The sequence below is a fragment of the Moschus berezovskii genome, chromosome 23 (assembly GCF_049115385.1).
Source record: "Moschus berezovskii isolate FMDL1 chromosome 23, NW_MosBer_1.0, whole genome shotgun sequence".
Lineage (NCBI taxonomy): Eukaryota > Metazoa > Chordata > Mammalia > Artiodactyla > Moschidae > Moschus > Moschus berezovskii.
This window is the reverse complement of record NC_142482.1, coordinates 15,505,353-15,523,908: the sequence shown is the minus strand read 5'-3', so window position 1 is coordinate 15,523,908 and position 18,556 is coordinate 15,505,353. Positions and strand designations below refer to the sequence as shown.

The 18,556-nt window shown below is 46.3% G+C and overlaps 1 protein-coding gene across 22 annotated transcripts in view; it reads right to left on the bottom strand.

Moving 5' to 3' along the window:
* Window positions 1–18,556, bottom strand: part of DST (dystonin) — a 542,031-nt gene that overhangs the window by 223,652 nt on the left and 299,823 nt on the right. For all 22 annotated transcript variants that reach the window (XM_088831326.1, XM_088831327.1, XM_088831322.1 and 19 more), the window contains one exon: window positions 8,299–8,465. In XM_088831326.1, coding sequence (XP_088687452.1) covers window positions 8,299–8,465 — 167 coding nt within the window. The remainder of the gene's footprint in view (window positions 1–8,298; window positions 8,466–18,556) is intronic.

Here is an 18,556-nt window from a genome sequence, read left to right as displayed (position 1 = left end):
CTTGGTATCTGAGAAGAAACCCAACCCACCTCAGATAATTTTTATTACAGAAATCAAATAAAATCCATGCAAATAATAAAATTTTTATCTAAGAAAGTCCAAAAAGCCCAATTAAGTGGGTGTGTTTCCACAGCAAATCCAAATAAATACATCACAAAATTTAAGAGGATAATTATCAAAGGGAAACAACTGTTAAAACACAACTCTATAATGTGATTATTTCTGCCCAGTAGCCAAAAATCTAAGAGTGATTTCTTAATTGTTTATAACTTTGTCTCTTTTGTCTTTAGAGTAAATCAAGACAATCAACAATGAAAACCATGTATAAATCAACACCATCTGCTTGGACTAGGGAAAAGGTAGTCAACTATTTTTTAAGAAAAAAGAAAGGCCCAAGGATTCAAAAAAATACAGTTCTACAGATGAAAGGTTTCTTCTAGTTAAAGAAACCACAGTAATATTCTAGGCACAGGATAACTTGAAACTTCAGCAACAAAAAAATCTTGTAACCAATTAAACCAGATAGTATTTTTACCATGAATTCTAATAAGGGAAAACTAACACACACGTGCTGTGATTCATGGGGTCACGGAGAGTCGGACACGACTGAGTGACTGAACTGAACTGAACTGAACACACACGAGGGAATCAAGTTCCAAGTTAAGGCTAAACAGACTGCTGTACACAAAACAGACGCCAACAAGGACCTACTGTGTAACACAGAGACCTGTACTCAACATTCTGTAACAACCTAAAGGGAAAAGAACCAGAAAAAGAACAGACACAGAGGTTACACCAGAAACTAACGCAACACTGTAAATCAACTATGCTACAATTAAGCAAGAAGTTAAGGGAAACAAAAGCTAAAGCTAAGCAATGTTCTAAAATGATTACTCTGCGGAAACAAAAATTCAAAACGAACAATGTTCCGAAGAGTGAAATCCTCTCCTCAAGCAAGGTGAGGTCTGAAACATAAATAGGGCAGTGACTTATTTAAGTACTTAGGGAAAAAGGGCACAGCAGGTATACCTCAATTTGTGTTCATAACCCTTCATAAGTATTGAAGAGACAATGCCTGCAGACTATGGCTTTAAAAGTCAGTCATTTTAGAAGAAGAGCTGGCTTACAAATACTTTGCTTCCACCTAAAAAACTTCAAAGCAGAGCACACCGTCAAAACACACCCTGACAGCCACCCTTTGGTGTGACAACCCCCACACTGTCATCCAAAGGCTACGGAGACCTTCCCGCTCAGGTAGAGTGGGTCCGGCCTTCCAATGGCCCGTGTTCTGAGTCACACGGGACACGCGGCGTGTCCATCACAGTGTCTGTGGCCACAAAACCCTCCTGGCAGCGGGGCCCTCAAGGAGAGATGCGCTTTATTCTGGACAAGGGCTGGCAAGTCAATCCAGGTTTTCCTTTCTAACTCAGTAACCGACACCCACACCTACTGAAATGCCATCCTGTAAGGGAGGCAGACTGACCGCGTTTCAAGGGGTCTTGGGTGTAGGCCATGGGAAACTCGGTACAGTGTTACAGATCTCAAAGTCTCCAAAGTAAAAAGAGGGAGAGAATAGTGGCAGGGAAAGGGAAAGGGGAGAACGGGGCAGGGTGCCAGGCAAGCAGCCCAGGTGGGAATCACACTCTGCATCTTGGCAGCACTGCAACCCTGGCAAACCGGAGGGTGCCCATCTGTAACATGGGCGACGGCGGCTCCTCCCAGAGCCCGAGGAAGGTATGAACGCGACAGCAGAGGAAGCGACTAACAGAATGCCTCACAGGCTGAAAGTTAGCAAGGTATTAACTGTTTCATATAATTATTTCCAAGTAAGTTTGTCAGTTTAGTGAGTTAGAGTTTGGACTTACTCTCACAGGAAGATACTCAGCTCTTCAAAAGCATGACAAACTCCTTGCAAAACTGAGAAAAATAACTGAAATCAAGAATGGCATTGCTTTCAATAAGGAATTTCTGTGGATTTCACTACTTATAAGGCAACAGAGGTGTGCCTTGTAAGAACAAGAGCAGCAGCTGGGCACTGGGGTTTGGATCCCTAGCCCGACACTCGCTGGTTGTGTGACTTGAAGCAAGTATGTACGCTGGTCTCGGTTTCTGGACGTAACCAGGGAGGACGACATTCCTACGGATGTTGCCAAGGCTGAGTGAATGAACATAAGTAAGCTGCTCAGGATAGCACCTTGCCCTTAGTAGGTGCTATGTCAGTGTTAATTCAGACCCAGCAATTCTCACCAGGACACTGTTTGCCACCCCAAAGTTGGCCATCATTAAACCCACCTATGCACTGGAGTTACTAGGTGAGGAGGCTGTGACGCAGAAACTGACAGGCTTCATCTGAACCCTGACCTCACTGATCATCAGCGCTCTGAGTAAACAATCTTGTCCTCCGCTCGCAGAGTCTACATATCAGAGCTTCAGTTCAGTTCGGTTCAGTCGCGTCCGACTCTGCGCGACCCCATGAATCACAGCACGCCAGGCCTCCCTGTCCATCACCAACTCCCGGAGTTCACTCAGACTCATGTCCACAGAGTCGGTGATGCCATCCAGCCATCTCATTCTCCGTCGTCCCCTTCTCCTCCCGCCCCCAACCTTTCCCAGCATCAGAGTCTTTTCCAGTGAGTCAACTTGTCGCATGAGGTGGCCAAAGTATTGGAGTTTCAGCTTTAGCATCAGTCCCTCCAATGAACATCCAGGATTGATCTCCTCTAGAATGGACTGGTTGGATCTCCTTGCAGTATAAGGAACTCTCAAGAGTCTTCTCCAGCACCACAGTTCAAAAGCATCGATTCTTTGGCGATCAGCTTTCTTCATAGTCCAACTCTCACATCCACACATGACCACTGGAAATACCATAGCCGTGACTAGACGGACCTTGGTTGGCAAAGTAATGTCTCTGCTTTTTAATATACTATCAAGGTTGGTCATAACTTTCCTTCCAAGGAGCAAGCGTCTTTTCATTTCCTGGCTGCAATCAGCATCTGCAGTGATTTTGGAGCCCCAAAAAATAAAGTCTGACACTGTTTCCACTGTTTCCCCATCTATTTCCCATGAAGTGATGGGACCAGATGCCATGATCTTTGTTTTCTGAATGTTGAGCTTCAAGCCAACCTTTTCACTCTCCTCTTTCACTTTCCTCAAGAGGCTTTTGAGTTCCTCTTCACTTTCTGCCACAAGGGTAGTGTCATCTGCATATCTGAGGTGATTGATATTTCTCCCAGCAATCTTGATTCCAGCTTGTGCTTCTTCCAGCCCAGCGTTCCTCATGATGTACTCTGCATAGAAGTTAAATAAGCAAGGTGACAATATACAGCCTTGACGTACTCCTTTTCCTATTTGGAACCAGTCTGTTGTTCCATGTTCAGTTCTGACTGTTGCTTCCTAACCTGCATAGAGGTTTCTCAAGAGGCAGGTCAGATGCTCTGGTATTCCCATCTCTTTCAGAATGTTCCACAGTTTATTGTGATCCACACAGTCAAAGGCTTTGGCATAGTCAATGAAGCAGAAATAGATGTTTTTCTGGAACTCTCTTGCTTTCTCCATGATCCAGCAAATGTTGGCAATTTGATCTCTGGTTCCTCTGCCTTTCCTAAAACCTGCTTGAACATCTGGAAGTTCACGGATCACATATTGCTGAAGCCTGGCTTGGAGAATTTTGAGCATGACTTTACTCGCATGTGAGATAAGTGCAATTGTGCGGTAGTTTGAGCATTCTTTGGCATTGCCTTTCTTTGGGATTGGAATGAAGACTGACCTTTTCCAGTCCTGTGGCCACTGCTGAGTTTTCCAAATTTGCTGGCATATTGAGTGCAGCACTTTCACAGCATCATCTTTCAGGATTTGAAATAGCTCAATTGGAATTCCATCACCTCCACTAGCTTTGTTTGTAGTGATGCTTTCTAAGGCTCACTTGACTTCACATTCCAGGATGTCTGGCTCTAGGTCAGTGATCATGTTATCGTGACTATCTTGGTCGTGAAGATCTTTTTTGTACAGTTCTTCTGTGTATTCTTGCCACCTCTTCTTAGTATCTTCTGCTTCTGTTAGGTCCATACCATTTCTGTCCTTTATCGAGCCCATCTTTGCATGAAATGTTCCCTTGGAATCTCTAATTTTCTTGAAGAGATCTCTTGTTTTTCCTATTCTGTTGTTTTCCTCTATTTCTTTGCATTGATCACTGAGGAAGACTTTCTTATCTCTCCTTGCTATTCTTTGGAACTCTGCATTCAGATGCTTATATCTTTCCTTTTCTCCTTTGCTTTTCGCTTCTCTTCTTTTCACAGCTATTTGGAAGGCCTCCTCAGACAGCCATTTTGCTTTTTTGCATTTCTTTTCCATGGGGATGGTCTTGGTCCCTGTCTCCTGTACAATGTCACGAACCTCCGTCCAGGCACTCTATCTATCAGATCTAGTCCCTTAAACCTATTTCTCACTTCCACTGTATAATCATAAGGGATTTGATTTAGGTCATATCTTAATGGTCTAGTGGTTTTCCCTACTTTCTTCAATTTAAGTCTGAATTTGGCAATAAGGAGTTCATGATCTGAGCCACAGTCAGCTCCTGGTCTTGTTTTTGCTAACTGTATACAGCTTCTCTATCTTTGGCTGAAAAGAATATAATCAATCTGATTTCGGTGTTGACCATCTGGTGATGTCCATGGGGAGAGTCTTCTCTTGTGTTGTTGGAAGAGGGTGTTTGCTATGACCAGTGCGTTCTCTTGGCAAAACTCTATCAGCCTTTGCCCTGCTTCATTCCGTGCTCCAAGGCCAAATTTGCCTGCTACTCCAGGTGTTTCTTGACTTCCTATCAGAGCTTACTGTCTACTAAGTCACTGACAAAATTCAAAGACATACCACAGCTCTGTGTGTCTGAGTGATGATCTTGACAGTGGAAATGTGATTTTTTCCCACTTGTCTGTATTTTCCAGTGTTTCACCATGCACATGCACCATTTGAGGCTCACGATACCATTTTCACTGATACAGACTCCTTACTCATTACATCAGTCTTGCCTAACCCAGGCTTCTCTCCACTAAAAGGTGTGTTAATTGACAGAAGTGTTGTTTGTTGTCAGAAAGAATGTGTAGCTTGTGGTAACTGACGCGGTTTAGCTGAGAGATCTTGGGTAAGTCCTTCTTTGAGCCACATTTCTTCATATGTAAAATATGTGGGCGCAACAAAGTCTTTCAGGATTCCTGCTGGTGGGATCTTCGTTTCCTGACCTGGGACTGAACCTGAGCCTCCGCACTGGCAGCACAGAGTCCTAACCACTGGACAACCGGGGGAGTCTCAGGATTCCCCCTGGTTCTAATATTCCGTGACCATCTTACATTGCTCAGATGGGAAGCAGAAATAACATGGTATATCTATCCTAAACCCTTACTTGTTCCAGCTTTGCTGTCCTAGAGAGTCTGTTGGAAACCAGTATGGTATAATAATAATCTTCTCATTAATGTACAATCTATTTGTACAGGTTTCAATGTTTTCTTTCGTGATCACTTTATCTGTTTTTATGTCTTTATTCTGGCTGTGCTGGGTCTTCAAGCTGGGTGTGAGCTTTTCCCCTGGTGTGCGACGCAGCCTGCTCACTTCAGCGGCTTCTCCTGTTGTGGAGCATGGGCTCCAGGCATGCGGCCTTCGGCAGCTGTGGGCTCTGGGCACACGGCCTTCGGCAGCTGTGGGCTCCGGGCACGCGGCCTTCGGCAGCTGTGGGCTCCAGGCTCACAGCCTTCGGCAGCTGCGGTGCATGGGCTCCAGGCACACGCCCTTCAGCAGCTTCGGAGCACAGGCTCCGGGCGCATGGCCTTCGGCAGCTGCAGCACGTGGGCTTGGTGGCTGTGGCCCCCGGGCTCCAGAGCACAGGCTCATTAGTTGTAGCCCACGGGTTCAGTTGCTCCCAGTTCGAACCCATGCCTCCTGCATTGGCAGATGGATTCTTTACCACAGAGCCACCAGGGAAGCCCTGGTTTATTTTCTTTATTAATTATAAAAATATATGGCAAAGAATGAGAAAGCTGAACTATAAAAATGTTTTCTCAAAGACCTGTCAATTGTTGAGGCACATATGTGGGACAGAACCTCTTGAAATGACCTGTCTAGAGGCAGAGGAGACATTTCAGGTTGACGAGCCAACAGATCATTTCCACTGCTGAAATTTTGACATTGAATCCATCACTAGATGGATCGCTAAAGAAAATCTAGATGTATCCTGTGAAGCCTGGGAATCTCAAAGCAGTGACATGTCAACACTGCTGAGAGAAATCAGGAAAATGAGGGGAGAAGTATGGCTGCCTTTCATTTCCAAAGCCAGTGAAGAACAGCACAAACCTGAGATCATTAAAGCCAGACACGCCTGACTCCAAGGAGCAAGCCAAGATAGCAAAGCTTGGACTCAAGCTGGGTTTGCTAACCTCTGCGAGACGAGCAATGCCAACTCCAAGACTGAGAAGTGGGAGCATGAGGAGAATGAGATTGTTCGATATGGATGGAACATGTCCAGTATGGCATGTTCTCTGTATTTATTTACTAGGGGTCACTAAAAACTTACCAAGATTTAATTCATCAACTAGAGGTTTCTGCTGAAGAGGGTTTGAAGCTTGCTTCAAGTGTACAAGCTTTCTCAAAAGAGCTGAAAGATGATGATAAGCTTATGCTTTTCCTGGAAATAAACAAGCTTGTTCCTCTCTGCCACCAGCTCCAGACAATAATTAAGATACTTTTGCAGAATCAAGGCGTTTCCCTGATAGCTCAGTTGGTAAAGAATCCATCTGCAATGCAGAAGACCCCAGTTTGATTCCTGGGTCGGGAAGATCCACTGGAGAAGGGATTGGCTACCCACTCCAGTATTCTTGGGTTTTAAGACACTTTGGGCAGAATTAAGTGTTTCTACAGGTTGATAAACCTGTATGCAGGTCAGGAAGCAACAGTCAGAACTGAACATGGAACAACAGACTGGTTCCAAATAGGAAAAGGAGTACATCAAGGCTGTATATTGTCACCTTGCTTATTTAACTTACATGCAGAGTACATCATGAGGAACGCTGGGCTGGAAGAAGCACAAACTGGAATCAAGATTGCTGGGAGAAATATCAATCACCTCAGATATGCAGATGACACTACCCTTATGGCAGAAAGTGAAGAGGAACTCAAAAGCCTCTTGAGGAAAGTGAAAGAGGAGAGTGAAAAGGTTGGCTTGAAGCTCAACATTCAGAAAACAAAGATCATGGCATCTGGTCCCATCCCTTCATGGGAAATAGATGGAAAAACAGTGGAAACAGTGTCAGACTTTATTTTTTTGGGCTCCAAAATCACTGCAGATACTGGTTGCAGCCATGAAATTAAAAGACGCTTACTCCTTGGAAGGAAAGTTATGTTCAACCTTGATAATATATTAAAAAGCAGAGACATTACTTTGCCAACCAAGGTCCGTCTAGTCAAGGCTGTGGTTTTTCCCGTGGTCATGTGTGGATGTGAGAGTTGGACTATGAAGAAGGCTGATCGCCGAAGAATTGATGCTTTTGAACTGTGGTGTTGGAGAAGACTCTTGAGAGTGCCTTGCACTGCAAGGAGATCCAACCAGTCCATTCTAAAGGAGATCAATCCTGGGTGTTCATTGGAAGGACTGATGCTAAAGCTGAAACTGCAATACTCTGGCCACCTCATGCGACGAGTTGACTCACTAGAAAAGACTCTGATGCTGGGAAAGGTTGGGGGCGGGAGGAGAAGGGGACGACAGAGAATGAGATGGCTGGATGGCATCACCGACTCTGTGGACATGAGTTTGAGTGAACTCTGGTAGTTGGTGATGGACAGGGAGGCCTGGCGTGCTGTGATTCATGGGGTCGCGCAGAGTCGGACACAACTGAGCGACTGAACTGAACTGAAAGGTTGATAAATGTATTATAAAGGTAAGATCCATGATGGCTGTTTTGGTTCAACTTCTCGCACTTTGCTATAAACTGCTGAAGAAGCTTTAGATGGAAAATAGATGGGTCTCAGTTATAAATAAAGATTCTGTGCATGGTAAAACTTGAGAAGCTTTTGAGGTCAGATCTCGGGAATACCATGTGGCAATGCTGATCTTTTTAGAAAGCAAATGATTCTTTATGTTTCAGAAATTCAACAATTTTGCAGAGAAAACAAACTGAAATCTTGCTTTATTTCTGATCACAAAACTGACTGTGAAGCTTTCTGACAACTAATAAATGCCAAGGTAGTTGCTGTTAAAAAATTTTGGAAATGAAACACTTAGATTTATCAAAGGGCGGGGAAACTCAAATTTCATACCTGTATTTATGAATGATGGCATTAAATAATTTCCCATCTCTCCAGCAGGTGGTGAAATTTTCACACCGAATCCCAGCATAACCCTCCGTGGCCTGCTGCGTCCACAGTAACAGTCTCTCTTTTGCTGACATGTCTTCTGACTCACCAGTAACATGGATATCAGATATCTAAACGGAACAGAGAATGGTAAACCATTAGGAAGGAAGGAAGCTAACACAGATTAAGAACCTACTATGTGCCAAGCACTTTTTACTTAATCCTCCTCTCACTTGTAAGATGACAAGTAAGATGACAATGTTTCCCCCATGTCATCAAGGGAACCCGAGTTTCAAAGAGATTAACAGATAGAAAAGGAGGATTTAACCCAAGCATCTCATTTTTTTTCATACCAAAATGTCCCAGTGCTGAAAAGTCTCCATTCTTCTTTTACTAATCAGACTTGTTCAAACAACTTAAGCACACGTTTTTCCAAGTTCAAATGGGTCACAATAGAACCTACAAATTAATCTACGTTACCCATCTTCAGAGAAGAATCTGATCCAGCAGATTTTCTGTGTAAAGAAAAGGAGACCAGCTTCCTCTCCAACTAACCACACTGCTTAACTATTTGGCCAGAAGTCTTTCTGATTTTCTCATGAAGCGTCGTTCAGTTTCCCCAATGGGAAATTTTCATCAAATAATTTTTCCCTATACTCTGTTCGCCTTTTTTTTTTTAATTTCTTCCACTGAATGATAATAAAATAGTCACCAGTTCACATGATCTCCATTTGCTCGTGGCCCTTTGATAAGGGTCCTATTTAACCTGCTGATAATGACGTTAAGGCACCAAGTGACTCTGGCAGGGGTCAGACAGTGAGTCCCAAGCCGGGATTAACACCAGCAAACAGCTGTTCCCTTAGTCAGTGGTGATGCCAAGCCGGGGGGTCAGGACAGGCGGCCGATCAGGGTCAGACTGAAAGCAAGGCGGTGGGGCGGGAGGGTCATCCTACACGGGAAGGAAAACCCCTCAAGTCCAGACCCGGCCTCGAGAGCTGGCCACCGGTGCCCTCACTCATGGATGTCCTTTCAGGGCTGTGAGCCAGCATCCTCTTCTATAAAACGGGGGAGAGCAGGCAGGATCAGGGACTGTTTAAGACTCTCTTCAGTCTCAAGTCTGAGAGGCTAAGAGACTGTGAAAACGACACAGAGGCAGAGGTTCACACAGGCAGGCAGGCAACTGATGGCAGAAAGCTTAAAAACCCGGACGAAAGAAGCCCTTTAGTCTAGAAAGACGAATGGATAAAGATGTGGTGCATATATGCACTGGGATATTACTCCGTCACACAAAGGAATGGAACGGTGCCCCTTGCAGCAACATGGACGGACCTAGAGGTGATCACACAGACGCGCTTATGTGGAAGCTAAACTATGACATGGACGAGCCTATCTACGAAACAGAAACAGAGTCCCGGACACAGATGCCGGGGGAGGGGAGTGGGCGAGGGGGGCGGGCGTGCGGGACTGGCAGATGCGAACTGTTCCACACAGGGTGGAAACCAACAAGGTCCTGCTGCACGGCCCAGGGAACCGGAACCAGGACCCTGCAATAAACCAGAATGGAGAACAATACGAGGGAAAATGTAGACACAAACGGATAACCAAGCTGCTCATATGCAAAGCAGCAGTGAACATAACACTGTGTACACTTCAATAAAATTTTTAAAAAGATCTATGCACGTACATGTAAAACTAGCTGTTTCTAGAAAACCTGAGGACACAGGGTGGTATTTATAGCAGTATAAAAAAACGGCAATAGCTGCGTAGAGGCAGGGACTGACTTCTGCAGGGTCAAGAATGTTCCAGTCCAGTCCGCTGCCAAAGGTAACTGCCATTAACAAGGAGAGTCAACACACTTCAACCACAGGGTAAGCTCAACAGGCTACAGCGCTGACCAGCACATCCAGGGAAAGATATCAAGGAAGAAGAGTTAACAGGCCTGAAAATGGCTAAACATCAACTAGGAGAAAATAATATATTTTATTAAAGGAGTTCCTGAAAATTCCCAAATCCTGTTGTAGCACGTTACACTCACATACACTCTAACAGACCACTGCACGTGCAGACACTAGTTTAAAAGCTATAGTTTTAAGGGGTATATTCAAATATGTTATGAACCTAATTTTAACATATCAAAGACCACTAATAAATCTTTCACCTTCTCCTTCAATTTCCAATTAACTATTATTCCCACTGGGAAGTTAAAACATTTTTAGATGTACTGTTACCACTCTCCATGGGCTACCTAGGTATACCTAACTTTTATATGTACCTAGGTATATCTAACTATGATATGGTACAAAAAAATTAATAAGAAAAATAAACCAAATGCGAAACACTGTAAATCTGAAGTTGCCACTCACGACTCCTAATGTAAAATCGGCAAAACCACCTGACTCCTCCATCAAGGGCAGGCCAGGTGGGATTCCAGGAAGGAACCAGGGCTCTTCCTCCAAATCCTGGAGGCACACAGAGATCACAGAAGGTTTCAGCTCCTGCTGTCTGGGTTCAAATCCCAAGTGCAACTGCTAACAGGATTAAGACCCAGAGCTACTTAACATGGGCAGATCTAGAGATGACCAAACTAAGTGAAGACAGAGAAAGACAAACATATGGCATCACTGATACAGTGGAGTCGCTCAGTCGTGCGACCCCGTGGATGGTAGCCCGCCAGGCTCCGCCGTCCTTGGGATTCTCCAGACGAGAATACTGGAGTGGGCTGCCATTTCCTTCTCCAGGGGATCTTCCCAACCCAGGGATCGAACCCGGGTCTCCTGTGTTGCAGACAGACGCTTTACCGTCTGAGCCACCAGGGAAGCCTATCACTGATATGTGGACTCTCAAAAAATGATACAAACGAATTTATTTAGAAAACAGAAAGAGACTCACAGACTTAAAAAACAAACTTATGGTCACCCAAGGAGCAACGTGGGGGGAGCAATAAATTAGGTTAGTGTCCCTGGGATTCTCCAGGCAAGAACACTGGAGTGGGTTGCCATTTCCTCCTCCAATGTGTGAAAGTGAAGTCGCTCAGTCATGTCTGACTTGTAGCGACCCCACGGACTGCAGCCCACCAGGCTCCTCCGTCCATGGGATTTTCTAGGCAAGAGTACTGGAGTGGCTTGCCATTGCCTTCTCCACATACACATGCTACTATATATAAAAGAGTTAAATAACAAGGACCTACAGAGGTCTGTATACAATATCTCGTAGTAATCTGTACTGAAAAAGAACACGAAAAAGAATATATACATATATGTATAAATGAATCAGTTTGCTGTATATTGGAAATCAAGGCAGCTTTGTAAATTAACTCTACTTCAATTAAAAGAAAAGACGTGGAGCTATTCACATCATCTCCCTAAAACCCATCCTCCTCATTTTTAAAACATAAACGATGATATAATAACATCTTTCTAAAGTTTAGACAAGGTGATCTACATTAAGTGCTCAGCACAGGGCCTGCAGGTAGAAAACTCTACAAATGTCAGCTTCTCCCACCACTTAATGAGCAGTACTTGTTGCTTCAGGCCTCTCACCAGAGACCTGCCCGCCAGCATCCAACACAAACAAGATGTTTCAGACCAGAGCTCCTCCTGGACGCTGGAAGCCTGCATGACTCTCGTCCGAGTCACTGCCGGCCGCCACTGGGGGGCATGTGCTTCCTCCCACAGAGCCTCTTGGACCTTCTTTCACCTCTGCTTCCTCTCCCCGGACCCAGTCTGCCTCCACTCCCAAATTTCCAGGAGCATCCATCCTGCAGGAAACAAAATCTGCTCACCTCCACCACCCTGCTTCGGCCTTTCCATTGAACCCCAGCTCCCCCCCACCACGCCCTGCAGCGCATTAAGTCCTGGACACCAGCAGGCACACGGGCAGGGCACGCTTTCCCACCTCGCCCGACGATGGAAAGCAGCAGCTCTCAGACCATTATCTGCGGCACAAAGGCCTCGCCTTTGCACATCTGGTCACTCCTGTGCCACCATCTACTTCCTGTCCTCAAGAAGACCCGTGTTCCCAGCACCCAGTATCTGCTGGGGGTCCCCGTCTGCATCCAGGGACCCATCCTCACAGGCCTCAGGCTTCTCACCATGCTGACCAGTCACAGACCCTCAGCTGGATCTCATTACCTCGAACCTGATCCAGTCCACTGCCGGTCTGTGGCTTCCGACAGCAGCGGCCATTTTTCCAGCACTTTCGCTCCCCAGCTCCAGCTGGACCGACCAGAGGCCCAGCAACACCGTGCGGCCCTGCACGGGCCCGACTCTGCCCGTCTCTGAGCCCTGCGCTGGCTTCGCCGCCTCCTCCGTCTGTCTCCCCCACGGACCCCTCACTTCACCCGCCGTCCTCACCCTGCAGCCACCCAGACGAGCCTCAGCCCCGGTCTAGGCAGTCTGCGTCCTCTGTGGGGATGTCCGCGTCCCCATGTGGACCACCGCCTCCTCGAATCCCAGCTCTGATCTCGGCCGGGGGCTCCGGGAAACGCGCCTGTTCTCCTCAGTGTCCTCAATGGCCTGTGTTTCCATTCTCAGAGAGTTTCTGTCAACTCTACCATGTGGTGAAACGCCTACCCCGCCTGCTCTGCTACTGTGTTTGCCATCACTTTTCATCAGCTTTACAGAGAAAAGAGAGACACGTAAGGGCCTGGCCTGTCACCCTGGGTCTCTGTGAGGGGCTCCCCCGGGGTCCTCGCTCTCAGTAAGTACAATGCCCATGTCCCTTCCGTCCTAAAATGAGTAAAAACGAATAACCTTCATAAACCCGGCTTCCCTGCACTCAGCACCACCTCTCTCTTGCTGGAAAAGCACCCGGAGAAACCACTCTGCACTGTGTAACCTTTATCTTTACTCCTCAGCCCGCCGAGTCTCGGCTTCTGCCCCAGTCACTCCATGGAAGGAGAGAAGGGGTGAGCAGACACACGCAGGGGGTCTGGCTCGGGGCTCTGCTCGCAGGAGGGGGAGAGGGGACGGTCTGGGTGGCACGGGGAGGCCACCGCCAGGATCATCGCAGCACGCTTCCCGCGCCCTGGGGAGACAGCAGCAGCCCCGGGGGCGCAGAAGCAACCTTTAGTCAGGCTCCCGCGTCAGCATCAACCCCTCCTAAGACACAGTCATGACAGATCTAGAACCACACTGGGCTCCGGAGAGCCTCCCGCCTCTAGCAACGAGCCCCGGTGTCCGAAGAGTAAGTCTCCTAAACAGGCTCCGCACCACACCCGCCCCTCACCCCACGGACACACCGATCCACGTCAGTCTTGGCCGGTCTGCCCAGGCCCAGGCCATCCTCCTTCTGTTCCACAGTCAAACCACATGCTCAGACCCTGCAGGCCACACGCCCTCTCTCCGCAGGGGCCCTGCTCAGGTCTCTTGTCCTCGGAGCATCCCCACCCCCCATGCCCAGCTCAACACAGACTGAAGTGCTCAGTTACCTTCATGAGGAAGGGGCTGGGCGGGGGAGGGGAAGCGGAGGGGGAGGAGGGGAGAGGGGAGGAGGAGGAGGGGAAAGGGGAGGGGAGAGAGAGGGGTAGGAAAGAGAGAGGGGGAGGGGAGGGAGGGGGAGAGAGGGGAGGGGAAAGAGGGGGGTAGGAGAGAGGGGGAGGGGGGAGACAGGGGTGAGGCAGGGAGGAAGGGGGAGGGAGGAAGCATCAGAAGGAAGAGCCATGTTTGCACTGGGGATGAGTGAGTTTTAGCCTATCATGTAACCCTTGTCTCCTTAGGAAATAGAAGGTTTCCAAGTAAGGTCACTTCGAAGTAACTGCCACACCCCCAGCCACTGTCTAGGAGTGCCTGGCAGCAAACTCAGGCCTGGAGATTACTCAGCGAGAGCCCGACATTACCCAAGTGTCATCTCGTTTCTATAAAACAGTGTCATAAACTTAACCCGGGATGTAGTCTTGAAATGTCTTTTCAATGCCAGAAAAGAAGCCAACACCCTCATCAGAGAGCTCATTCCGATTTCCCTCCCAGCAGACGGGGGCAGGCATGGAGGGCCAAGCCTCCCGTGCTGGTCAGCTGAGGCTGTCAGCCTCAGTCCTCTGAGCAAAGTCAAAAGCCACGAGAAGACTGGGCGGCAGCCACACCCGCTTTTTACCACTATGCTGTCATAGTTCTGGCATGTGGGAAGGGAGGGCACACCAAGGGCCAATTTCCAAAGCTGACTCACACACTCCCCAGGAGACTAGTCACAGTTTTATTGTGTTTAATTCTATCCAAGCCAAATGCAATTTTTAAATTTTTAAAAAATAATTACAATTTATGAAAAGGTTAAATAACCAGACGTGTAACAGGAGAAAGGCGCCATCTCTGAGGCTGGGAGGACTAGGAAGAGTAACTGAGGGAAGCCGGGACTGTAGCAGAGGACAAGGAGCCCAGGGAGCTCCAACTGGGAGACCCCGGGGCCCGCTGTCAGCCCCTGGCTTCACTGGGGAGCAAGCTGAGGACACAGCAGGCTCCGGGACGTGTCCAGGGTCTCAGCAGGCCGGCTGGGAGGGCCCGAGGCATGGACCCGAGGTTCCTAAATTCCAGCTCAGGACCCGCAAGAGGAGAGTGAACTCTCTCCTTCACATTTAGAATAGACACCTATCCTGCCAGCTTAGACTGATCTTTCCTCTGGGTCAAGAAGACCCGTGGGTGCTCACTCTCAGTGCTGGGTAGACGTCTCCACTCAACTGTGGTAAGGGCTAAGGGTCATGGAGGAAATGGCAACCCACTCCAGTGTTCTTGCCTGGAGAATCCCAAGGACAGAGGAGCCTGGCGGGCCACAGTCCATGGGGTCACAAAGAGTCGGAAGTGACTGAGCAGCTAACACTACACTATACTCACACTGGTCACAGTGGCCATCATTAAAAGATCTACAGATAATAAATGCTGGAGAGGGTGTGGAGAGAAGGGAACCCTCCTACAGTGCTGGTGAGAAGGTGAGTTGGTGCGGCCACTGTAAGAAAAACAGCAAAACCAATAATGTAAAGTAATTAGCCTCCAATTAAAATAAATAAATTTAAAAGATAAAAATCAAAAACCAGCATGGAGGTTTCTCAAAACACTAAAAATAGAATTACCGTATGATCCAGCAATCCCACTCCTAGGCGTATATCCAGGCAAAGCTGTAACTCGAAAAGACACACACACCCCTATGTTCATAGCAGCACTGCTCATAATAGCCAAGGCATGGAGAAAACCTGAATGTCCATCAACAGATGAACGGATAAAGAAGATGTGGCACATATATACAATGGAATGTTATTCAGCCACAAAAAAGAAAAAAATAACTCCATCTGCAGCAACACGGATGCAACTAGAGATTATCACAGGAAGTGAAACACCTCAGGAAGAGACAAATGCCGCGTGGAAATACTTACGTGGACTCTGAAATAAGACCCAAGTGAACACATCTATGAAACGTGACAGACCCACAGACAGGGAGGCCCTTGTGGTTGCCAAGGTGGGGGGGGTTAGCAGATGCAAACTATCACATATAGGAGGGATAAACAAGGCCCTGCAGTACAGCACTATACAGGGACTATATTCAGTATCCTGTGACAGACTATAATGCAAAAGAACATAAAGAAGAATGTGTGCATACACACACACACACACATACATGTGTATATATAACTGAATCACTCTGCTATACAGCAGAAATTAACACTACAGTGTAAATCAACTAGACTTCAATTTAAAAAAAACTTTATTTAGAAAAAACATTTAAGTCTTCTGACTTGAGAGCTAAGCCCCCTTTCCTCTCCTACACCAAATCGACAGTGACACTCCACAGCATTTCAGGAAGAATTTTATCTACTGAGAAACCAGCTCATTTTACAGAAGCAAAAACTGACACAGTGGGTGCGGGAAAGGTAGTTGTCAAACGTTCCTCCCTGCAGAACCCAAATCCCTGCCAGTTCAGAGAGCTGGACACGAGCACCATCCAAGGAATCTCAATTCGAATCTTCATATATTTGTGTTAAAATCTACAAGAGCGTTTACACTCTAATTGAGAGAGTTCAGGTATTACCAAGGAGGAAAGCTGCTGCTGCTGCTGTGTCACTTCAGTCGTGTCCGACTCTGTGTGACCCCATAGACAGAAGCCCACCAGGGTCCCCCTTCCTTGGGATTCTCCAGGCAAGAACACTGGAGTGGGTTGCCATTTCCTTCTGCAATGTGTGAAAGTGAAAAGTGAAAGTGAAGTCGCTCAGTCGTGTCCAACCCTTAGCGACCCCAGGGACTGCAGCCTACCAGGCTCCTCCATCCATGGGATTTTCTAGGCAAGAGTACTGGAGTGGCTTGCCACTGCCTTCTCCGAGGAGGAAAGCAGCAGGTTGGAAAAGGTGATCTCAGGATGCTTCCACCTCTGTTAACACAGTGATTTCAAAAGTGAAAGCCGATCCCTGGGAGGAAAGGTACTGCAGAGTCACAGAGGGCGGTGACCTGTGTTCCATCCCGAACCACACGGCTTCCTGGGCCTTGGTTTCCTCTCCTCGAGATGTCCACACACACACACAAGGTTCAGAACGGTGCCTGCCCACATGAGCAGAAGTGACTGCACCAGACTGGGGGTTATTCCCAACAATTTTTTAGTCAGGCAAAAGCAAATTCCATACCGAATGTGACAAAACACACAAATATTTCCAAGCCAGGATGTTTGCTTTCAAAGGCAACCTCTTCAATGATGTTTCAACTATTTTGGCAGAAACCAATGTAATCAACACATTTTTAGTGTCTGCTTCCAAGTTTCAAAAATGTGTGAAAAGGCTCCACAAAATATTCTTAACTGCAAAGAGGGCACACATATTTTGAAAATTGTATCTTGTTAAAAAACTGTCTCCCTAAAAGGAAGAGGTAAATAGAGGATTAAAGCAAAGTAAAATAAAAGCTGATAAAATTCAAGTGCTAATGCCCTACATTACCTTGAGCAAACGCTCATTTATTACTTATTCAATACAAGAGAAATTAACATAGATTTAACTATTTCTCTTATACAGCAAAGGATTTGAAACTTTGACATATCCTTCATTTAACAGAAAAGACAGAAGCATTTTAATGCTGATACACAGCCACATTCTGTGCAATTAATTTTAGAACTAAATTTTCACAAACTGGTTATGAAATCCAAATGAAGACTAGAAATAAAAAAAATACCCATAAATGCATTTTCATGTAAAAAGATGAAATGTTTCAGAAAGAAATGAGTTAAGTCAACTGTAAGCCAAATGACCTTTGCTTTCAAGATCTAGAAAAATGGCACTGATGAACCTATTTGCAGGACAGGAATAGAGGCACAGACACAGAGAAGGGATTTGCGCGGGGCCGAGAGGGGGACACGAATAGAGAAAGCAACACTGACACATACACACTACCACATGTAGAACAGACAGCTGGTGGGAGGCTCCTACCTAAGACGGGGAGTTCAGCCTGGTACTCTGACAACCTACAGGGGTGAGGTGGGAAGGGGGAGGGAGGCTCAAGACGGAGGGACTATATGTGTGTGTGTGTGTGTAATGAGGGCTGATTCGCACTGCTGTACGGTAGAAACCAACACAACACTGTAAAGCAATTTTTAAAAATCTACAGAGCAAAGCTACTATAGAAAAGGAGAAATACTTAGAATTTATCCTAGTCCTTGAATTCTAAGTACAATTTTGTAGTTTAAGATTCATAGAAGACTTGGTTAAAGAAAAAACTTCTGAATAAATATTACATTTCAGTGAGGCAGACTGGATGAAGCACAGCTGGAATCAAGATTGCCGGGAGAAACATCAATAACCTCAGATATGCAGATGACAACACCCTTATGGCAGAAAGTGAAGAGGAATTAAAGAGCCTCTTGATGAAAGTGAAAAAGAGTAAAAAAGTTGGCTTAAAACTCAACATTCAGAAAACTAGATCATGGCATCCAGTCCCATCACTTCATGGCAAATAGATGGGGAAACAGTTGAAACAGTGGCTGACTTTATTTTCTTGGGCTCCAAAACCACTGCAAATGGTGACTACAGACATGAAATTAAAAAACGCTTGCTCCTTGGAAGAAAAGTTATGACCAACCTAGACAGCATATTAAAAAGAAGAGACATTACTTTGCTGACAAAGGTCTGTCTAGTCAAAGCTATGGTTTTTCCAGTAGTCATGTATGGATGTGAGAGTTGGACCATAAAGAAAGCTGAGCGCCGAAGAATTGATGCTTTTGAACTGTGGTGTTGGAGAAGATTCTTGAGAGTCCCTTGGACTGC